General features: G+C 34.8%; 1 protein-coding gene across 5 annotated transcripts in view; it reads left to right on the top strand.

Annotated features, from left to right (window-relative positions):
* TTLL7 (tubulin tyrosine ligase like 7) overlaps window positions 1-24,684 on the top strand; it is a 76,431-nt gene extending 51,747 nt beyond the window's left edge. For all 5 annotated transcript variants that reach the window (XM_074876388.1, XM_074876387.1, XM_074876386.1 and 2 more), the window contains 7 exons: window positions 3,193-3,388; window positions 4,417-4,697; window positions 7,612-7,746; window positions 9,456-9,536; window positions 14,888-15,048; window positions 19,381-19,554; window positions 22,780-24,684. In XM_074876388.1, the coding sequence (XP_074732489.1) occupies window positions 3,193-3,388; window positions 4,417-4,697; window positions 7,612-7,746; window positions 9,456-9,536; window positions 14,888-15,048; window positions 19,381-19,554; window positions 22,780-22,900 (1,149 nt within the window). In that variant the 3' untranslated portion in view covers window positions 22,901-24,684. The remainder of the gene's footprint in view (window positions 1-3,192; window positions 3,389-4,416; window positions 4,698-7,611; window positions 7,747-9,455; window positions 9,537-14,887; window positions 15,049-19,380; window positions 19,555-22,779) is intronic.
* The last annotated feature ends 222 nt before the right edge of the window (window positions 24,685-24,906 follow it).

Genomic DNA, 24,906 nt, shown 5'->3' with positions numbered 1-24,906 from the left:
CCAGAGAGCATCTATCTGGTTGACTGTATGCACACAGACTTGATCTATACTGTCTCTACACTGATTGCACACAAGCCATTCCCAAGCTGGAGGCCATAAACATTTAACAGGGTACTGAGCCCAAATTGAGAAACCTCTCTTAATTAGTTTAAAGATGAAGTCTGATCCATTTATGAGTGAGACTATATGACATGGTCTTCCTTTGTAGCAGGCAAATGAATTCCATAGTTTACAAGCTGTTCTACCAGTACAATGTTGTTTGCACTTACAGGAGAAAGAAAGAATTGCTTATGACCAAAATTCCCACTCTTTCTTGCCATAAAATTGATGACATCAAAAGGGAAGGCAATGAAGTTATCTTATCCAAGGAGATTGTTTCTTTTCCTTGCAGTGTGCACACTTCATGCTGTACAGGATCTCTATTCCTGCATCTTTTTTAGGGTCCTGATATACTTCTCAATCATTTAAACCATACGTACAGTGAAGCCATGTGACTGGAGACTTCCCTGGTTGCATAATATCCTATGCACTCCCTTTGAAATACAATGTCCATTGCGGATGGTCCTTGTATCTTGTACCAAAAGAGCATCACCTCTTTCCTGTAAGGGGTAAGGTGCATATGGCTAATAATATGCATTTGATTGGCCCCCTCTTTGTAAAGGGTCTGTTATGAGATACGTAGTATCTAAATATATATCTGTATAGAAATCTGGTGAGTGAGGTGGGCAGTAGAATTTATTGTTGCCTGTGAGAGAATAATCCAGCTGTAGAACTCATCTTCTTGTGATCATGAAATCCCACAAATAACGACCCATTAACATATCAAAAAACTAACATATGCAAGATCTAATAGACAAAACAAACCCGAGGGAACAGTACTTTTCACGTCATGTTACCCAACATGAAAGATTCTTTCAGAAGGTCATAAAGTCCTGTCCTCCCTTAAACGTCAGTGTCTGAACTGCTGACAGAAGCTGCTGTTAGGAGGTCAGATGCTCTGCCTTGGGCACACTGTTTCTCAGAAAAAGGAGCAGTCAGGACTCGGAAAACTCTGTACAGAACAGCTGGAATAGTTAGGAGAGGGGTTTTTTCCTCCTCATCCTCCTCCATACACAGAAACATATGTAGACATATACATTAATATGTACATATATGTATCTCTGAGGGGTAGAGGGGGGTGTGTGTGTGTATAAATAAGCTTTGCATGTAAAACTATTTCATATTTGCTAGGAGTTTCAGCCTTATTTTTATCTGAATGTGATTAGGAGCTCAGAGTAGAAAACAAGTCAAGAATTTCCCAGAATGAAGGCATTTTTGCCTGTAATTAAAATGTTACTGAATTCTACTTAAATTGAGAAATACATTCTGGAAATGTCTGGTTTATTTGTAGCCTCTAGAGGGCACCTTATACTTACACACTGTAAGGTTTACTCATGTTTATTACATTGCACCTGTTTGTGCAAGAAAAAGAACTAAGGAAATAACAGATATTTTAGAGGACATGAGCAATTTCTTTTATTTTTATTCTTCTGATATAAAATCAGATGAGTTTAATCAAGGAAAAATCGGTTAGCATAAGGGGGAAAAAATCAAGGTGATTAGAATTGCCAAGCAATCAAACATCTCTTATTTTAACAGATCAGTTTAAACCCAGATCTAGCTATTTTTTGTCATTATTGCTTTTTTGTAATTTTATTGACCTTTTTATTCTTTTTTGTTAATTGATGTGAAGTCTTGGTCAGGTTGTTCTTACTGTTTATTGTAGAATGTGTGAGGAACATGCATATGATAAGTGTGAATGAAATCTACCTTAATGCCCCTGTGAGTTTTGATTGAAAATGTTTATTATACCCTGTATAATATACATCAGGAATGTCTGATCAATATATCTCTGTGATACACAGCATTTTATGATTAGGACAGCTGTTTCTGAGAAAGCAATAAGTGTTGAGGCACCTTAATTTGTCCTTTTGGCAGGTAGGTAGATATCAAAATATTCTTTGTGTAACTGAACAATTGCCAGGGCTCTCTTCAATGGAATATTCTTCTTCAACTCTTCCTTATCTGGTCTAACAGTTAGGGCTTGCATAAAGATACTGTCACTTCTAAGTTAGTGGCAGAAATCTTTTTCCTTCCTTTGCTGGAATAGAAGTTTAGGTAGCATATATTTAATTATAAAGTGTATCTTGCCGGAACAGTATGTTTGGGGCTTTTTTCTATTGTCCTTCACAACAGATCTTGGTGCATTACATTATGCTAAGATAACAGGGTAATTTAAATTCATCCTGAGAGTTCTTCTCTTTCACTCTGACCCAAAATATGTTCAGAAATTATGATATTAATATTTTTAAATCTGAGTTTTAATTGCAGTCCATTAGATGACTAGGAAGATGAGGCCATCACCATAGCTTCTAATAACTGAGAGTTACTGGAAAGAAAATGTGTAGGGGGAAGAAGTGACCACATGAGCATTCTTAGGGTAATAGATGTAATGGAGGATAGTGCATTTTTCTTGTCTGCCTGATGGTGGATGAAAGAAGAAAAATTTTCTTTTGTAGTTTCTGTTCTTGCATCAGTTTCTCTGTCTGATACTTTCTGATTTTTGTCTCGCAGTATCCTTGGTAATAGCACAAGATTAATTATCTAATGACACTGAATCCCATGTGCATATGGGACACCAAATACACCTAGCATAGCTTGCTATGGTCTTCCAGTTTCTGCTTTATTCAGGATGTGAATTAATCACTTTCTCTTTTGGAAGTATACCAGCCAGAGTTCCTTGATGTATCCCTTTACTTTATGTTGATCACTGTTAAACTATAGCTTCAGTTAGTGCAAATATCAGTGAGGGATTGAAACTGATTGTAAATGGTATTCTGTATCACTTGATTTATGATTTCAAACAATAATTCAATATGTCTGGTAGTGTAAGTCATAGTTGAAATAAAACAGGTTTTTTTCCCCTTTACTATATTATGCTGCTCTTCATCTGAGAGAGATTAGGATTACTGTGTAGTGAATTTCACGAAACATTTAAGCATTTATTCTAAAATTAAGGACAAACTTCCAATCTAATTTGGGAGGGTTTAAATATGTACAAATGAACCTGCCTGAATCAGGAACCTAGTGTGATACTAAAGTGTTCTTTTGGCATTATGAAGGAATTCAATTTCTTGGGTGTTTTTTCTTTAGCCCTTGTGTTCAATGCCAGAAAGTTCACAGCCCTTAAGAAAACTTAAGAACTACAATAGCGATAGTAGCTGTGATAGCAGTAGCAGTATGTCAGAATCAGGAGAAGAAACTGAAAAGGAAGATCACAATGAAAAAAAAGAGAAAAGAGTTTCATATGATCTTGAAGAAAATAAATACAAATCTTTGGAACGATCAGGTAAGTTAAATGATCACTTTTCCAAGTAAGTTTGGCATTCACAATGAATTATGTAAAATGCTTCAGTATTTTATAATGTATCAATATTTGTAACTCAGGGTTAAACACTGGTTTTCTGGTTTCATTTTCTTTAAAATCTTTTCTAAATCAATGAAAATGGATTTTAAAAAAAGGAAAAAATGAATATTCTTTTGTCAAGAATGCCAGAGAGAAAAATAAACCTGGGCTACACTTGGAAAAGGTGCGAATGTTCCTCTTTGCTCTTAGATTTTTTTTTTTTTTGAGCAGATTGTTATTTTTTTCCCTGTAAGAGGTAGTCATATTAAGCTTGAATTTGCTGGACTATAGAAAAGATAAAGTAATGTATTTGGAGACATAGTGAATATATTCCAGATGAGATTCCTGCACAGATTTTTTTTTGTGATTGGTTTCTTGCTTGCTGCAGAGCATTTTTCTGTGGAATATAATAGATACAGAATGTTATTTTTTGTTTTAGCAGTGTCTTGTCTCAAAGAGTTTCATAATGTAATTGCACACATATAATGCTGCTTCTAAAACTTTAGTTTTCATAGCAGCATCCTTTTTTTAGCAGAAGGCTGAATTAAAAAACTGTATAGCTATGCAGGAGCAGATGAGGGACACCAGATCTGCAAATATGGGATCCATTAACCAATTTTTCTCTCCTGCTTCCATATTCTTACAGTCAGGAAGTCACACACAGTAGCTGCACACTTTTTGACTTATAGGGCATATGCACGCTGTCATAAAGCTGATGCATGTTATAGAGGACTGGAGTCTACCTGATTAAAGCTGACTATGAGGAAGAAATAAATGTTCTTATAGAGTATGTAAAGTATGTATTATTAAGGGATCTGACATGACCGACTGCTACATATATCGTTGTTAGTCAACATACATTACAGTATGATATATGTGCACAAATGTTGGTCATATGTTGTTAGTTACAAAGACTGAAAAAATGGGTGAGAATAATAAATAATTACATAATTCATTTAACATGTCTGCAGGTAGAATGAACTGGAAGCCTTCGATTAAAAATATAAAATCTCCATCATATTCATCCCCCACATCATCCACGGGTCCGATAAGGCGTTCTGTAAGCTGCCCTCGTTCAATATCAATATTGACTATGCAGTCACAGGCAGCTGAGCAACGTCCCTTTTCAGCCAAAGCATCTCTGCAAATCCAACGTGCGTCCTCGGTGAATAGATCTCATTCTTTAAATCGTAGCCCATCTTCGGCCAGAGTCTCTCAGACACCCAGCGTGGGAGCTATGAACTCTTCGGGGGTGAGTTAACACAGCAGTTGCATTCAAAATGTGTTGCGTTTCTCTAAAACTCAATAAATACGTTACTAATTTTTACAGTTTAAGAAAACTTGAGGTACTATAGTCAATGTTATTTTGACAGAAACTCAGGATTATAAGATCTCTAGACCTGCATATGACTTACAGTGAGTGCTAGCTGTGATGTTTCAGTGTTTCTGGTGCAGCAGTACAGATGTCATATTTTGTAAGAATGTAGATAGAATGTAGAATCTTAGAGTTTTTGTGACTGGGAAACGTTCTCTCCTAAATATTTTTTTGAGGATAGAAAGAGTTTTTACCTCTCTTTAAAAGTTTCGGTGATTTGGGGACTGCTGGTTCTGAAATAAGGATGTACCTACCTTCAAAATCTTTACAGTAACAAATAAATTAATATTTCAAACCCAGTATATACTCCAAGGGTAAATACATTGTACCAGAATAAAACATTAGTAAGACTTTGTATGGGTGTCCATTGTAGAAGAAGGTGTAATTAATTTTCAACCTACTGTACCTATTTCACATACACAATACCACTGCAGTAGAGCTCTACTTCCAAAGTGAACAATTTAAAATTTATAGATAGTTCTTGTCTTTAGGATCTGCCACTGCAATAAGTGTCTCAGAAGCCATCTTTTTTTTTTTAAAGTAAAGATAAAACTTCTTTCATTTTGAAGCCTGTCCCTGAGACAGACAAGCATTTTGACTCAGGCAGTCTAACTAAATAAATAATAGAATAAATAGATCACATGAAACACTTTTAGCTGTTTAGAATTTGTGTGGTTAGTTGTAATTTTACAATGTACTTTTGAACAATACATTTTTTTCTTTTGTGATTGAACTGTCATCCTCTCTGGTATCTCCTTCACAGCCCAGGCATTTCTTCTTTTGTCTTTGCATGATGGACTGCATATCCACTTATCCCTAGGTAGCATTTGCTGGGATCAATCCCCAGCTTCATTCAGTATTGTACTGTGTGCTGGTGGCAGTCCGTTTCCATTCATAATTTGGTGCCTGACCTATATATTTCATCACCTAAATAATTCATCTGGAGATAGGGAAAAACAAATTGGCACTTTTAACCCTTATTTGCAGCCTTTCTCTATTGTGGTGAGCTTTGATTGTCAGAAATCCTTTCGTAATGCTAATTAACTTGCTTCGTAGTTATTTACTATCTCTAATCATCATTTTTATCTGGTAGAACGCTCATTGTCTGTTTTGCCTGTGAGGTTTTGTCTAAATGGTGAAAAAAGATCCTTTAAAAATTGTGTGCTGACATCTTGTGAAATACTCCTTAACATGATTTTCCATCTCTAAAGTCAGCTAATAGAATGGGAAACACATTAAGATTGTGTCTTCACTGCAACGTGTTAAAGGTATTTTTTATCACATTAGCTATCTCAAGTTTAAAAAGTACCCTTTTATCATCAAGATGTACTCTGAGAGTTTAATGAGACAGGCTAATGTAGATTTTTCTATTCACATTAACTTTATATCAAATACAAATTACTGAAAGATTAAAAACAGTCTCTTACCATCTGACATAAAAAATGGGCTACTCACTTAAATTAACATTAGTAAGAAACCGTACTCTCTTTTTCATTGAGAAAGCTCCACCACAGAAATGATCTTGATATGCAGAACAATTATGTTGGGTGACAGAGTTTAGGTCACACTTCTTAAAATAATGTGAATAAAATTACAGAATGGATAAGAACTACTCATAATTTAGCACTGTATTGTGAATGGAACTCTGTTCATAATTATTTTTGCAACTAAGAATAATATACTATATATTACTGCTAGAATAAAATGAAAATTGATAAACTGTAACTTACTAAGAAGAAATAATTTGTGCGTGATAAAGTATTAGTTTATCTATCCTTTGGGCAAGAAAAGAGCAGTATATTGCCATTTTTGGAGGCTGCTGAGATCCAAATGTTCTAAAGGTATGGAAACTAAGTTTATAATAAGCCATTTACAGTTGTGAATTACAGACATGTTATTACAGCAGTTACAAACAAAAGTGGATTTGGAAACATTTGCTATCTTATTATTTCAGCCACATTATTATGTATCATATAGCAAAATATTTTGTTATGCTTGAAAGTATTTATCATTTACTTAAGCAAAAATAGCCTTGAGTAAGTATTGTCGTTCTTACAAAATACAAAGATGTAGAAATGTTTAAAAATTCTGAATTTCACTCTCGAAAAAAAATAAAATTAAGTCTACTTAGTCCTGCAAATGCAAAAGTAAAGAACGAGGATCAGAAATACGTCTAACTAGTGTCTAAGATTTAAAGAAAATCCCCAAACCCTCCAGGGATGGTCTTACACAGCCACTGTAGGAATTCAAGTTGGTGTTGGTATAAAAAGCACTGATACTTTAAACAAAATCCTGGACAGTCAAAGACGCTGTCAGAACCACCACTGACCAGAGTAGGAGCAAAGTGTCTTTACTTTTTAATGCTTCCTGAAATCTTGTCACAATGACATATAACTGGCAGTTTCTGTTAAATTGTTGCAGTGAAGAACTGAAAGTTTTTATGACTAATAATTTTTTTCATTATGTTGAATTTAAATTCAAAGTCTGTTATCTAAATTTCAAATTTATATTTTAAATGGTGAGCGTATTAACTATTGACTATGTACTTGTTTATTCTGTTAAACAAACTTACATTTCAACTGTTTTTCTTGAATTGCTTGCCAACCATAAGTAATGGTGATGCATTAGTGTACGAGTGTATATTAGTTATGTATTAGATAATATGTCTATACCCTTTAATAATACATTTTATTTCACCCTATTTAGAATTTATTTTTGTCAAGGAAACATCTTTGTAATGTGATCTAATGTCACACCTGAAATTTTTCCTCTGCTTCATATTGGTTTTTAGAGTGAGTCTTTGCTGCAACAGAAAACAAAAGAGCAAGAAGTTGCTTTAACAAAAGAGACTCTTCTGTTTATCAATGACATGAGAATAAAGTTCCCAGGAAAAACAGATGAAGAATCAGAATTAATTATAGAAGATGTAAGTATCTATAAATAAGAAAGAAGAATAATAGGCTACTAAAACGAAGGAAAGTGGAAAGCTCAATTTAGGATTCATGAGCTCTTGTGGCCTTAAAACTTCCAAAACTCAGGATAATTCAAAAGATTTCAAAAGCTTGGTGCAGCACTGAAAATGTTTCTATGTCTTTATAAAATATGTGAGAAACAATCAGGAAGGTTAGGAAAATTCAGTTTTTCATTGTGGAGAAAGTTCAAACTTTTTAAGTAAGCTAAGAAGAATGTTACAATTCATATTTCATCTGATATTGTTAGTGCAGATCCTGACGTGTTTGACTTGCTCTTGAACAGGCATACTAGAGAATTCAGAATGGTATGCTGCAAGACAAACTGGAAGTTTTCTAGTCATAAAGAACACCAGTCACACCCTTTTTGGCTCTTCTAGTCTGCCAGTTTACCCTTTCTTACATCCAACGTTGTCCTGAGCCTCATAATTTGGTATCAAAGACATGTGAAACAATGCCCAATCTAAAGGACAATTAAAAAGCAACACCTAATATTAAGGTATATAAGCTGAAAATACATGGTATCTAAATCCCTTTTAAATATCTAGTGCAAAGAAACTAACATCAGCTTGGAAAGGAAAAAAAAAATGAAGATAGAAATTCTTCTCTCAGTGTAGTAGAAATATGGAGGGATCTAGTAATTTAAATTAACACCTATATTCTGATGTAGTAAGCACAGTCCACAGTGTGTTGAAATTCATCTAGTTCATTATCCGGTTGGAAACGTCCTTTGCTCTGTGAGCTTTCAGAATGTTACGTCTCTAGTAGTATGTGCAACTACCTCACAGTGGAAAGGAATTCTCCTGTAATGATGGTTGATTTGGATGATTCTGGAAGATAGCATTCATAACTACTGCGAGTTTCTCATTTTAGAAGCAGAAATAAAATGCTTCATTACATTTGCAGACATGTGAGAGTGTGTGTACATTTATGTACGTATGGGAGCATGTGTGTGTATGCACTCCATCTAGTGGTGCTTTCTCATACGTTAGCATGGTTATAAATGCACTTTTTTATTGCAGAATTCTTTTATAAATTTGTCTGGCTTTTAACCAGTTTCTGATGGGAAACAATATTTTGTTATGGAAGGAAACAAGTAATGGTATATTAGTTGTCAGTGAGGCAGAACTTGTTGTAGGTCTGGAATAGAATAGAAAGATAAAATAACAAAATGAAAATAAAAATGTATGTTCACAGCTTGAGTTATTTTGGTGGCACTTAGACATCATAAAAGGAGAGTATTGCAGTCCATATACGATCATTTATAGAAAGGATGTTTTCAAGGTGTGTCTGATGTCATTTATGCAGCAAAAACCCCTCACTATTTAAATATATTAACAGCTATGCATTATTGAACTTACTGCTGTGTTCAAGGAATCTGAGCTGAGTCAATCAAGACAAGTTTCTATCTGCTTTGTAGTGTACAACTGTCAGAATCAGGTGGAAAAGAGGGTAGGATTAAACTGAAACATTACACGTGTCTTTGCAAGTGTTCCCCCACATAAACTTGGAAGTACTTTTCTATTTCTTTTAGAGAAAAATTCTCCTCACAGAGGTCTTTTAGATGCTCACACTATTTAGCATTAGGAATGCTCATTAATGAAATGCCAGATTTCAGTTATTTTTATGTGTATTTCTTTTATCTTGTGTTTTGCAATGACTACAGATTATGGATAATTGGAAATATCATAAAACAAAAGTGGCATCCTATTGGTTGGTAAAACTGGATTCTGTAAAGCAACGAAAAGTAAGTGACATATATTTCATTTTCTGTAGACCCTCTGAAGTAGATGAGTAGCAGTGTTTCTACTGGTGTTTAGCAGTAGCTGAGAGTGACTTGAGATGCTAAAATACTGGCTATTAAGACTAACATATGTATTAATTCCATTGCAGGAAATGATGTTGCTCCATATTTAGATAATATGGAATATAATTTCAAAACGAATTTCTTAAAAACTTAGTCTGCTGAAAGAAAAGCAAACGAATAAATGATTAGTGGTTACATACCTGATTTTTATCAGATGTTCTTAGAAGTGTATTGATTCAGCAGATTCGATTGATAAGGGATAAACCAATCAGCAGTTTCAGACCAGGCACATTGAGACTCCATTAGAGTTAGTGGTATTGCACTTGGTTACTTGAGCCTTTGACACACAGTATTGCAATAGATCATGTTGAATAAAAAATAGACCTGCCAAGCAAAGATTACTGACATTGTTATAATGTTCACCCAACAGGTTTAGTCTTGCAAAGGACTAGTTATATTTGTTTATCATTCTGTCTTCGCTCATCTGCTTTCTAGGAGCTACTGTTGAACACAGAATCTAGAGAGTTTTTAATCTGCTTAAAACCTGACATACGGTGGTATGTCAGTCATATCTGTATGTCATATATCAGTCAAAACCATCTTTCCAGTGTAATATTTATTTTCCTTATTGTAGCAGAAATTATATCTGTTTTTAATACTTTGGTGCCCCTAAAGCAGTATTTCGGGTCTTTCTCTGCCTCAGTCACTGACATATTATGTGGATTAGATATCAGGTCCAGGCATTTAATCTCTGTGTGTCTCAGTTTCACAATCTATTTTTATAGACCGTAAAAGAAACTAACTTAATCAAAATGCTGCATACATGATAAATACTATAATTGGAAGAGGTTGGTAAATTGGTATAGAAGAATGGAAGAATGATTTCAGATCCTCATCTCAAATTACTTTTTATAAAATCAGCAGTATGATCCTCAGTCTTTCAAATTGTATTTTGTTGAAATTGCATTAAATGCTTGTATTTTCATAGTGGACAGAGAACACATGTCCATGTAATGTGATGTCATATGATAGAAATATATTTATTCAAGTTAAGTTCAGATATTAAATGAAATATGAGTCCACACAGCTTTCTAAAACTAAATTAGGCATGACAAACTGAAGAACAACTTGGAAATGTAAGAGGCTATAATTTAATCAAAATTCTTCTCAAACCATGTCAAATGGCAGCACAGATCTATAATTTAGCAGAATTATTTCTTGTGCCGTTGACAGGAATTGGTAGAGCAACCAACTTCATTGGCTGACATGGTGTCATTTTTTGTTTGATCTCTACAGCTGTTCTGCCGAGTAGGCCTTTGCTTAAAATGATCTCTTATTTCTTTTTAATTACTGCTGTAATCCCAATATACAAGCACATAGGTCTTTTCCATTGTGTGCATATGGCAGTTGTAACCTTTTGCCCACAACCAGATAGAGTCTTAGTGGGGGCTTGTAGAAAACAGTGATGAGAGGGACAGATGCATACATACATGTATAGATAACAGGGCCCAAAATTCACACTGCTGCTGCAATGGAGATCTCATTTTCTCAGCAGAAAACTTTGGGACAGTTGGAACTGGTGGGGGAGGTGTTGCTAGAATTGCTTTCTTTAATCTATGATGCCACAAGTGTGGAAAGAAGTGTCACCAGATTGGGCCCATTGTTGCAACTGAGATACAGGGCTTTCACGCAAGACTGGTTAACGTGTCTCTTTCAACCCTTCCCCATACGTCATTTTCCCAGAACTATGGGAAGGAATTGCCACAGGGAGAGTGAGAAATCTGCTCTTTGAGGAACTGAGGTTGTTTACTACACATTCTTCAACTGCCCTTCCTAAGATCCTTTTGGCCATCTGGCTTAATTTACCTGTTTGTTTTTTTTTTTTTACTTTTTTTTTTTTTTTTTCAGTCCAGTCAGAATTTTCTCCTTTAAGCATTCAGAAAGCCTACAACAAAGGGTGGTTCTGTCCTTTATTTGACTGACAGTCATGTAAAACCAAGGGTACACGTACAAAGTCAGGATGATGCAGGTTGATAGGCTAGGTTGTTATTAGCAAAAACTGCACAATCAGAAATGTGGATTTCTTTGCTCTTCTTGTGAGGACATCTTTTACAACTTAAGAGACTTATAATTCTTGAAGCACTAGTGGGCCCTTCATCTTTGCTTGCACTGGAAATGATTTGCCTTTTTTTTTAAACTGCTTTTAACCTCAATCCCTTCAAGCAATCAGATAGTTATTCTTAGAAGGGCAGTTTATAAAAACGGATTAACTTTGACAATGACATTGCAGCTGAGGACTGCCAAATGTGTAAGCTTTCGTTGATTTGAAAGAAGTATGTTTTATATTCCAATGAGGTGGGTAAAGGAGAAACGAGCTCAAGGTGGAGAATATTTATGCAAGTAAGGAATCTGTCTCAAAGGTACCTTCTGCAACTTTGTGAAATGCAAAACAGAAACTCAGTCCCCTTCACTATACTTCCTGGGAAATTCTAACACAAGAAGAAAATATCTGGGCAATGTACTAGATTTCACAGTGTTTATACCTGACAGATATAGTTGCTTAACAGTTATCCAACATGATGTAGAAAAATTAGATTTCTGCTCATATTCTTAGTGTGTAATATTCTGGCATTAAAGCAGAGGTACAGGAGTCATTTAGAAGCAAGTTGAGAGTAAACTGATGAAATCAATATGTGCTAGAATGAAATTTAGTCTCCCAAGACTTTTAGGAAAAAAAGATTTTTGTATGGGAGGAGTTGTGACTGCTTCGTGTTACATCACTTCATATAATTTCTTTAAAAGTGTTTTGATGGTTGCCAGAGGGTTTTGAATATGCTCTTTCATAACATCTTGTTCTGTTACACCTAGATAATTGGTTATGTTAAAGTAAATGATGTAGATTGAAGTAAACAGAAAGATGGAGGCAAACTAGGGAAATTAACTTAGAAAAATGAGGATGTAGGTTTCATGAAGTTCCAGCTCTTCTGCAATGCCTTGTCTCTTTTCTTAAATGGATGATTGAGGCCATGGTTGCAAATTAAGAACAAATAACTGGGACGTTTTCCCCTCTGGCATATTGGCAATATAAACAGAGTAAAAACAGCAAGAAAGTGTTGTGGGTTTTTTTTTTTTTTTTTCCCCCAGGGTACCTGCAGTCTGCAGCTGCCTTTAAGATGCAAGGTTCAGTCTTAGTTTTCTTTAACTCCAGGTGCTGAAGTAAAAGAAAAAGCTTTACATTGGCATCATAGTTCTTAGCTCATGTCTTTTGGACGAGGGAGAGAATATACATTGGGTGCAAATTGTTCTGTTTTACACAGGGAGATAAATTACTATTACTGTAACATTGCAAAGAGAGGTATGGTTGATGTTTTATGTAATTTGGGACTTACTTGATTCAAATGGGTGTACAGAATCACAGCTACTGGCTATTTGTGTGGGAAAACCTTAATCAGGTGAGACACAAGGAAGAGGCTGCTTGATAAGCATTAAGACAGTAGACTAATGCTGCTGAGGGGATATCTGCAAATCTGGAGCCATTCCACAAGCGTAGGGCAGTCCAAAACCTGGGTTTAGTTCCTGCAGTCACTAAACAAGATCACCATTCTTTGGTTATAATTTACTACTCTTTCTATCTCACTATTTGTGAGGATGAGACCACAGATGTGGTTTTTAATGTGTTAGACACCTGCGTTCATAAACATTCCAAACAGAGAGGACAGCATTGTATTTGCATTGGGTTATAATGTACATGGAATTAGTGCAAGATCTATGCATGCAGACTAATCTTAGGTTTTCAAAAAAGAGCTTAAATAACATGTAAATAACTTATTTCATTGAGGTTGTCATTATCAGGTACCTATAGACTTTCTGCCCATTAAGCATTACTCTTTACTACACAGCTTCGTTGGGCTATTGCAAGCATTTTGTTTATTTATGCGTTGTTTCCTTCATCATGTCTAATCAGACTATTTATAAACAACGGTTTGTTATGCAGAACCAAAAAATTGCTTCCATACTTTACTGTTCTACTGAATCTCCTTCACTTTTTGAGAGTCAGACGTTTCACTGTGTGAATCAGTTTGTCATGCATATTTGAGTTTCCTGGGAAAGTACTGTACCTTCTAATTTGCAACATCTTATACCAAATATACCTCCATTGGTTCACAACCCACTTCTGTCTGACTGTTTTTTTGAAAGATGCTGTTTTGTGTGAAAGAGGCAGTAAGGCTGTCTCCTTTACAGGAAATCACGTTCATTTAACTGACTTTTTTGTTAGTAGGTTACATGCACCATAGGCTTTTTTTAGGGCAGACCAGTGTGAGGCCTAAATACTATTTTGATCACAAAACTATTCACAGTCTTACTGATATTATCTAAATAGACAGAAGCCAAGACAGTGGAGCCTGTTTCTCTCCTGTGATTATGGAGGGAACCTAGACACCTGACTTGAGAGAATGTACAGATGTTTAAAAGCAGATGAGATGAATCCCCCCCTTCCATGTTCCCGTTCAGGGGGATGTGCAAAGGTGTTTCCAGGAGGACTCTGATTAGTAGGATACACAACTGCCTATAAGTGTGTGTGTGTGCTGAGTAGCTAAGACTTATTGGGTAAAACTCTTGGTGCTATACTGAATACAGCTTAGCATTTTTGTCACCCACATCTTTATACACTTGCATTTAAATGTAGACCGTATATAATAAATCAGTTGCATATCTATAAACGTTGCTATTTTAAACATCTTGCTGATTATTTTCTTACTGATTTCACTACACTGTTTCCTGCATGAAAAGTGAACCAAAACAGTTTGGTCTAGGGTAAGATTGAGCTTAAACAGACATTAAACCAAAAGCAGTTTGTAGTTTTTCATAAAATAGATGATATTTGAAAAGGAAGTGGGAAAAGGAGATAATCTTCAAATATATAATATTTGGGTGGTTAATTATGTTGCTTCTGGTCTGTAATTGTGTCCATTTTGTTCCTTTTTAAACTCTTGTAGTTTAAAGGAGCTAATACTGACAAGACTAAAAAAAAAAGAAATTAACTTTTCTGTAATAAAAATAAAATATTTTGATTTGGCTTTGCAAAATGTTATTGACAGAAAAGTATATCATAAAAGTTTGCTGATGAATGCATAGAAATGAAACAAAGACATGTGTGGGAATTTATAGCTATGCAGTCATCTGTGCATGTGTGTTTGTATATGTGTATGTGTGCAGTGAATCAGTGAACAGTTGGTTTTAGGTTTTGCAATATGCCTTTGCTTTGATTTGCTTGGAATACTCTTTCCTAGGTTTTGGATATAGTCAAGACAAGTGTTCGTGCAGTTCTACAGCATGTCTGGAAGGCTCCAGACATTGAAAATTTACATCTGTACCGTCTCTTTAACCGTGTATTTAATCGCTTACTTTGGAGCCATGGTCAAGGTCTATGGAACTGTTTCTGTAATTCAGGGTAAGCCTATTTTTCTTATCTTAGTCTTCATAACTTCACAATTACAATCAGTGCTGGCATACTTTGTTGCTCATTTTCATTCAAGAAAATGCTGTAATACACTGAACTGGTTTTAAAATCATCTAAAGATATAGTATAATTAGAAGTCTAATAATCTAGGCCAACTGTTTCAGTAATGAATCAGACATTTAGTAATGTATTTACAAATATAATAATGTAAGGAAAAAAATCTGCTCTTCAGAATACCTGAGCTTTAGGTCAACTCTTTCATTGGATGGTCCAAAATTTTGAGGCCAGACCACTGTAAGCATCAAATGTGGACTTACATCAACAGAAATCATTGTCATATTTATTTGAGCTCAAGACTTACTATGGAAAAAGTCACAAGTGCAGCTGACATCTCTTGCCAAATGCAATGTCAGCTCTATGATTTACAAGTAATGAGTTCGAATTTCTGTGCTTGATTACATTCAGTGTTTCCCACGCTGGTGGGAATTTAAGTATATGCAGAGTAGGAAATGTCCACACTGGAGGTAAGCAGATGTTTTTGGTTTGGGTAGCAAATACGAGTTTTCTATGGGGGAAAAAAAAAAGATCAGGCCATATATTGAAAGTTCAATATCCTACGCTTTGGAATCTGCATTCCTGAAATCAAAGGCATTCATGTAAGGATAGGTTTGGAGGCTCAGATCATGGGTATAAAATAATTCCACCCCCACCCCAAATTTCTTCATAAAATAAGAATACAAATGTTTAAATATGACAGATATTGCACAGAAAAAGACAATTTCTCTGTAAGTATATACAATATCTAAAGAATGGGAGGGGTTTTGATTAGCTTGCATAAGGTATTTGAAGAGATTTATTGCAAATGAACTACAACAAACACAATAGTATGCTGATGGATATTGTATGTACCAAGAAATCAGGTCAATATGTTCTTTACATATAGTCATTTATCACATGTAGAGAATGCATGGAATGCACTTGTTAATTGTTTCCCAACAAAATGGATAACAAGAAGATGGATCTGAGAGTATGCAAAAGATCATAATTTTTTTTAGCTTTTTTACCATTATCCTGTCATGGCTGAAGACTTGTTGTTGTGCAAGCTCTTGGGAGTCTACACATTTTTTGCATGGAGATGAGCCATGGGAACATGCAGATAATGTCAGCCTTAAGATTTGCTAGAGGTAGTTGCTGGGAATGCAGCACACTCCAAAAGTTAAAGTAGGGTGACAAAAGATTTCTGTGTTTCCAGTCTGAAACGTTTTTTTTTTGTATAATCCTCAGCAGATGCAGGGTCTCTTTTTCATGCCAGAGTTTGAAGTCTTGAATCCAAGCTCAATTTTTGTTGTCATAAAATACTATAATTACCTTCCCTTTTAATAACGCTATTATTATTTTGAATTTTAGTTTGCAAATCTTCTAATATGCATGAAAATTTTAATTTTAGATTTTTTTTTCTCTGCAAAGAATGGTTTTTGTTCAAAACCCTTGAACATCTCTGCTGCTCACTTGGCTCGGGAGGAGGGTCTCTGAGCCAGCAGAAGAGTTCAATGAAGAGTAGAATTTCTCATCTAGCAATAATTTCATTCATGCAGAACAAGACTCAGCTGACTCCAAAGTGGAGCTAAATTCTTTGACAAAGATCCAGTTCCTTGTAAGAGGAGTTGCTGTGTAAAAGATTTTAAAAATACCGTAAAAGTAAAATGGAAATACCCAGTAGGTGTAGAGATCACTCTGCATACTACTTAATACAGAATTCACAGAAGAAAACAGAAAGGCTGTTCGTACCTTCCCAGTATGTTGTTTATTCAGTTACAATCATCCTTCTTGCCGTGTAATTCACAACAGAGAACTCATGACAGCACCTCTGTCGGAGAGAGGCCAACTTGTCATTGCTCTTCCTTAGAGTTCATTGTGCCATTTTTAAGAACAGATTGGAATAAACGTAGGGCATGTGTAGAATCTGGGGAAACATGTCGGGAAAGGGTATTAATGTGCTAATTCAGAAACAACATGAGTATATGAAAATATATTAAGGAGTATAGTACTTTGACTATTTGTAAGATTGGGAGAAGAGCAGAGCTAATAGCCTTAAGGTTTCCTCTTGCTGGTTAGATCTTTGCTAGGCATGTGCTATTTCAGCAAAAAGAACGAACAAAGAAAACTTCAGTGAAAATAACCATGATGTAGATGGCTTCACAAAGCTATGTTTGTTTTCTGTATAATAAACAAAAAGAGAAAACTGGTAGAACCAGTTGACTTCAGATGGTTATAAAAAGCATAGCACATAATTGACAATATTGCACAATCAAGCATAATACTCTTTTCTGGATCTGGTGTGGACTCCGTGACTTTTACTAATGTATGGAAACTGAAGTTACAGCATAACAAATTAAGCTTCCTTAGGTAACAGTACTCTGATCCCTGTTGACTGCAGTATAATGGTATATGAACTGAATCTGTGTAGCACATGGAGGAGGTTGCACAGGAACATTTTTATGAAAGCTCATTAAAATTCACATATATATTTTCAAATCTGAATCTTTGTTATTAGGGTAACTGTATACCACTATGTTCATAATCGGCCATAGTTATAGCAGGCCACATATTATTCTTCACTGCTAAAATCCGTCCTAACTGTAGGAAAGTGATCACTGACGTCAAAGTCCAGAACTTAAGGAATTTATCAGGAGAGTTTCTTCCACAGGATTTTAGAGATTTATGGATTGAATTAGAATATAATTATGTGTAGCACTGTGAATCTGTTGAACAAATGTAATACTTAGAACTTCATCTTGCTGCTTTCTACCAACCATCACATGACTTCATGAGGAAAGAACGAAGACTACAGATTAACTTCCATGTAAGAATACATGTGGAAAGTTCCCAAACAAGAAACAATATTAAGAAAAATATATTAAAGAAAATAGTAGCTCTTCAAGTAGTAGAATTATTCTGTTTATGAAATGAAACAGTTTTGATGACTTAGAAACTATTTCTTAATTAATTCTATGGGTAATAACTAAGGAGAAATACTTGCGTCACTTGAAAGTTGTGTGTGCCGTGGAAATTCTGTAGGACTGAACAGTTTCAGCTGGAATACATCATCTAGTCTGAGGAGCCAGGCTGAAAAATCAGTTAGCTATGCATACAGCTTATCTTTTAGTCATTAATGTTCATAATTCCATACTAATACAGTGTAATTTTAAAAATCTCAGTAGGCAGAAGTAAGCTTGCTAGTTCTTTGATGTTGTTTTAAGGACAAACTTCCTACACCAGGGTTGTGAAATCTACTGCTGATCTCAGTGGACAAGGCTAAATCATCCTGCATGCTATGTTGAAGTCAGTTGCAGCAAATTTTCCTCACTCTGTGAAGTGCTTCTTCCATAAATGAACAAAAACCCTCAACCTTACAAACCATCTGTGGTACTGGATAGTGTTTTGACCAAAACAAAGTCTTCACAGGGACCGTGTTGCCTTTAAAACAGATGTAATGATCTGTAATCTGGTCAGAATTTTGCACAAACAGGAGTGTTGAGGTGTATGCAAAGAACTATTGTCGTCTTCTGTGGCAAAACATACCTGCTTTATACTGGTATGGTCAGGTTTGGGGGTTTTTTGGAAAGAAAAATGGCCTTTTAAGAAGACAAAAGCATGATGGTCTGCATTTCAAAAAGGAATGCTTCTATAGATACACTTTGCAAGTTGCACTTAATTGTAGTAGACCAATCCCATATGACCAGATGGAATAATAAGTAGTATTTGAATGACTAAATGAGAAACTCTCCTCATATGATTATTTGGATAAGGAAGCAGAGCCCATACTAATCTCCTGTAAATTAATTTTGTATTTGTTTTTTAGTATCATGTACTTAAATTAGAAGAAGAGTATTATTATACTGTGTAGACATTTAGAAATAATTTATTACTTTTATTAATTCCTTTAATATCATTTCACATTCAGGTAGTAGCCTCTTAAAAATAAGTGGTTTTTGTTATTCCTGTTGTAAGACACATATACAATTATGTGACAGTAAATCTTTATGTACTAAACCTAAGTAATGGCCCTGTAAATGCTTTAGGGAACAAACCAAGTGAAAAATGGCTGTGGACATTTCACATATGAAGATTAACGTCTTAATTTGTGTTTTGGACTCTGCATCTGACACTATTTGTGTTAAACAGCATAGACCTTTCCTGTAAACGGGCAAGGTCATGCTTTTTCTCTTGTTCCTCTATTGTTAAATCTGATATAAAGCAGTAGAGCTCTCAGATTGCAATTTGTGACAGAAAAACACGAAGTCATGTCTTTTTCTGTAACAGAAGCTCTTGGGAAACCATATTCAGTAAAAGCACAGAGGTGGTGACTCCTGAACAACTCCAGTGTTGCCAACGAATAGTACAGCTTTGTAAACACTGCCTGCTGGTGGTTTACAAATATTCATCAGATTCAAGAGGATCCCCTACAGGGATTAGCCCCCACTGGAATGATACAAGGTACACATTTCAATATTCTCTTCCTGAACTGTAAGTATAAAGGATAATACTAGAACAGGTTTCAGTCTATGTTGCTACCACTACACTTTAAGACTAGTTCACTATGTATTTAAAAAAAAAAACAAACAAACAAAAAAACACAACAAAAAACCAGACCCCCCAGCATTTCCCTTGATCTTGAGTTTCTATCATTCTGATCTCTCTAGCCCACTCATGAAGTGCTACTAAAAGAAGACTTGATATACACGTTTTGTGTGAAACTACACTTACTAAAGTCTTGATTGCCTACTGCCCAAGCAGCTGCAGCAACGGCTTTCCATAAAGTGAAGCCTTTTCATAAAGTGAACTGAAAATTTCATTTCTTCCCCTTCTCAGATTCCTCAAAGTCACTGATTCCAGATTTGCATTCCTAGAGGTATCCTAACATGTATGATACTTCTGGCTTCACATTCGCAGTGGGATGGCATAGGGGCACAGCTCCAGCCAAGGGTCAGGTAAGTGCCATCTGATTTACTGTATTGTACAGTTTTGCAAAGTTGATTTCCAAAACCTCCAGATTGAAAGTTTTATTATTTCATTTTACAGAGCAAAAATATATTTTCAAACCTTGCAAAACAGCATCATATAGTAAAAAAGTTATTTGGCACTTACCTGATTCTCCATTGGCTGGTTTAGTTCTCCAGCTGCATATAATAAGGATTATAATATTGTCAGTATAGGGATTACTGAATATTCTCCAACTGTGGGACTCAACGATCTGCAATTTAACAGTCGTAGGTGGAGAGTTAAATGTAAGTTTCAAATTACTTAGGTTCCAAATTCTATCCATAATGGCAATTTGAATTATTATGTATATAAACTTACAAATGCTTTGTTTATATAAAACATCTTATGGACATTATTTCATAAAAGAGCTTTATGACTTAAATATTACGTGAAAAGCAAACCTTTGATATATTATCTGTTAAACTTACTTTATGACTTAATTGCTTACTTGCTAAATCTCAGACTAGTTATTTGATACACTGAACCCATTTGTTATTGTCAAATGGATCTTAAGGCACTCTAACATAATTTAAAACCAACCAGAAACTGAACAAAACCAGCAAAAGTAGAAGTATGTTAGCCACAAAACAAATCATATTCAATATTAGTATCTACTGAGCTATAGCAAGAGTATGGTAAAGTCATTTGGATTAGCTAAGACTAGAAAATCTTCAGCCTTGAAGTTTTTATTGCTTTTATGTTAATACTGCAGAAAATTTTTCATCATGACCAACCACAAACTATTCAAACCGGTTGGATTACACTAATGTACTGCATCTAACAGGCTTGCATTTGGAAAACAGTGAAAGGGATGGTCCAATAGAACTTTCTCATTGCCAGTTTCTGTGTTTCTTTGAATGCTGAATGGAACTTTATTCATAAATTTCACAGGCTAAAGGAATGTAAGCCCTCTATATCCTTAATATCAGTATGTCTTCAGCAATGGTGTGTCATGGCAACATGATTAAATTTACAGTTTTTATATTAATCTCCACAAATATTACATCTATACTGTGGATACAGCAATATGCTAGTTAACTGTGATATTCTGAATTTGTGAAATGAAAGATACGTATGGAAATAAATGCTCTTGCCCATTATGCCCCACAATTCAAAGTAATGAACTATTTTTCTAGAAATGGGAGAACCACAATACTATTTCACTTTTCATCTAGGTTTCTGTTTTTAAATGATATAAGAATCTGCACTACGAGTAATAGTTTTCTTGACTCTCTGTAACACAGTGTGAAGTGCACGAAGAGATCAGAGTATAATTTAATAACTGCAAGAAATCAATTTTTTCAAGACTTTATAAAATCTAATTTGAAGAACTTTGTTTTTTCTGAGCACAAACCAATTTTTTGTTTGTGTTTATGAAACGAATGTTTGTGAAACTAAAGCTTTCAAAGATTACAAATAGCTTGGAATAGCTTGAAAAATATATTTATACAGGGGAGGGAAAGAGGTAATGAAAACTGCCATAGAGGTCTTTTTTGACTTCAAATTTGTTCTCAATCCCATCTCCTAACTGCAAAGCCACTATATGTCATGAAGAGAATGAAGAGTAGTATTAATGTAAATGTGTATTAATGTAATTAATAAATGTAATAAAGCAGAGGTAGGACTCAGTCTGGTGACATAGTGAACCATCAAGCTCACCACCAACACATTCTAAATCAGACTTTATTTTTTGTAAATTGTTCAAAAAAATGTATTGATGATAATATTTTTATAACAGCTTTTTTCAAAGCTTAAAACGTACACTTTCTTACATAGATTGTCTGCCAATGACAGTGTGATGCTATTTCTATCCATGTGATCAGTCTTTTAACTTATTCATCATTAATCAATATAATTCACTAGAATGATGCAACAATTTTTAAGCAATAATTTATACGTGTTGTGTTAATCCTTCCTAACATTGATATAATTCATTATGAAATTCTGATTTAGTGTGGATGTTATTTTTGCACAATTACTGTGCTCATCTAATGATTTCTACAATTAACTATTAGAAAATGATAACATGGACAGATTTGAGAATGTATATTAGGCATATGATAAGCTATTGTTTGTAGTATTACACAAAAATACATGCCACACAGTTGCCTGGATTTAAACAGTAAATAGTCACTAATGTGACTTACTAGGTTGTAGCATCATTGTTTCTTGCTTTACTAGAGTAGTGATGACAGCATGTATATTTTTAGAGAATTAGAGCTGGAAAGCAAAGCTGAGATCTCTTGTTTTTTCCTTAATCAACTTTTTTTACAACCTGACTCTTTATAAGGTGGTTAACATCAATTGTAGGTTTTACCCATTTTAAATTAAATAAATGGAACTATAATAACAGAACAATGTGTGAAATACTAATTTTTGGTGGTAGTGTTACACAGGATTCCATTGTTGTATTTATCCTCTTGCTTTGAACATAAAGGACTGGAAAGATGTTTGATTCTCATACAATGTCTTGAAATTTTGCTACGAGTTTCTCTGAATTCAGATCTGTTTCCTGAGTTAGCTAGTGCCTAATGCCCTGTACGTTTTATAAACAGTATTTATTGCACACAATTTATTGCATACAACGATTCTAATGTATGGGTCGTGAATAACTAATTCTTTTGCTCTTGAATGTCACTTTGCCTGTAAACTCTGTTGTATTTTTCATATCCTTTCTAGGTATTTATTGCCAGGACCTTCACTGCTCATCATGAAGTCATCCTCGTCCAACCTTAGCTGCAGTTCATCTGGAATGCCTCGCCCTAACATTTTGTTCACACACAGATACAGTCACTTGTGAAGCAAAAGGGAAGTTGCTGTTCTTTGTCAATAACAGCACTCCATTTTTTTTCAAATTAAAATTTGTGATGGAGCAAAATATAAGCACTGTTATATATTTATTACCATATTATGATAACATTTAGCTGAAAACCTACTGTAAAAGCATAGCTTTTCTGGAAACATAATAAACCTTGTTAAGTTGTTTACACACATGTGAATGTGTAGATCTTGCTAGGTTTGTAAGTAATGCCTTCCTACTAGAAATGTTATTTTTGCTGCAGAATATATAAAAAGGAATTGATCTTGAAGATCTTATTATAGTGTTACATTATTTTGTAAGTACTATAGTTTGAATTATTATTTATTGTAAAGTATACTATTTATTGTCTCAAATGTAATTGATCCTTTAACAAGGCAGATGATTAAAAAACTGTAGTAGAACAGTAAAACTGTTACAGTCATTGAAAATAATCTGATCATTTCTTAGACATGTTAATACTCCCCAAAACTCTGTAAACGAAACCTAAAGCAGACTTCTTTTTATTTCTCCTCTGAAATTAAAAGATCTATTTAATGCTGCTATTTTTCTTAAAGGGCATGGTATAGAATCTTTTAGCCAAAGTGAAGGCATCTAGTACACAAACAGTAAAAATATCAGTTTAGGCATTCAGTTTCTAATTGGATTCTTGTAATAAAATGGAAGCCTATGTTTGTTACCAGGTTTTCATTCACATTACCTATGTCCTGTGCCTTTAGCTTTCCTGTGGGAGCAAGCAGTCATCTCCAACTTGCACAAGCATGCATAGTGCATAGTTTTTCTGTTTTACTGCACAAGTGGTAAAGCAGACATTTTTAGGAAATACTGCAGCCATAGTGTATTATTTCAACCTTAAACTAATTGGTTTGTTGTAGTTTTTAGCATACAATCCAGTACCCACTGTAGAATGTATCCTCGCAATGGACAGTATTTTCTAGATTGCTGACACCTTTAAATGTTGGAAATCTAATTCATTAGAAAGCTCTCATTCAGGTTCAGCTTTGTGGGTCTCGTTGAAGGGCACAAAAAGAAAATGAGCCAAAGCAGGTACCTAGAATTAACAGGATTTGTAACCTGGAAACATCATTCAGGTTTTGCTACATACAGCCATTCATCCCACTCAGCATTGTGCCATATGAGCCTTATTCATTATAGAAATAATTATTAAAAAGAAATCAGTTAATCTAGATTTAAAAATGAATTAAGTTTTTTAACTGAGTAAAGAACAGAGTAGTTATTATTTACCAAAGACTTGTTTACTTACCAATCATGTAACCCTGAAACGTGTTTGTAAATTACCAATATATTTCAGGTATACTTAAAAAAATAACATAGGGGCTAATTATCCTCAGGAGCAAGTATATTAGAGGTTTTTGATACCCAGAGTTTTAAAATAAATTTAAGTGACTTAAGAGATTTGAGACTGAAGTTGTCTGGAAATGACTTTTTAAAATGTCAGTCACTGCATACATAAACTGGAAATTTAGGTGAGATTTCTGATGCCTGTGCTGTTGTGCCTCAGCTCTAGAACTGCAGGATATATGATAACGAGGCTATTTGTAAACAATTAAAAAAACCTCTTGAGATTAGCCAGATATAATCAGTCTTCTGGTCTGGTAAAGTCTTCTTCATTTTTTGTGGTAATACTGGTTTAGTAGTATAGTATGTTCACATGAATTGTTTCTCTCTTTTGGTCCATACCGTGACTACTGATAAAGCATACTATGGTTATCTGTAAGAACTAATAAAAGCTGTAAATTCTGTCATCTTGGGGGAGGCTTCCATTGTGTTCTGCTTTTGGCCATAAGGAGAAAACCAGCTTCCAGTTTAGCTTGCCAGACTCAAACAGAGCCTTCCCCCCCCCCCCCCCCCCTTTTTTTTTTTTTTCTTCTTTTAAACTACGTTATGATCTCCATTCTAGGAAGCCAGTGCTGGGACAAGTCAATCTGTATAGAATACTCTGCCAGCAGAGAGAGGGATACTAACCA

This window comes from Strix uralensis, chromosome 8, assembly GCF_047716275.1.
Source record: "Strix uralensis isolate ZFMK-TIS-50842 chromosome 8, bStrUra1, whole genome shotgun sequence".
NCBI lineage: Eukaryota > Metazoa > Chordata > Aves > Strigiformes > Strigidae > Strix > Strix uralensis.
The sequence above is the reverse complement of the archived record's forward strand: the minus strand, read 5'-3'. Positions and strand labels throughout refer to the sequence as shown.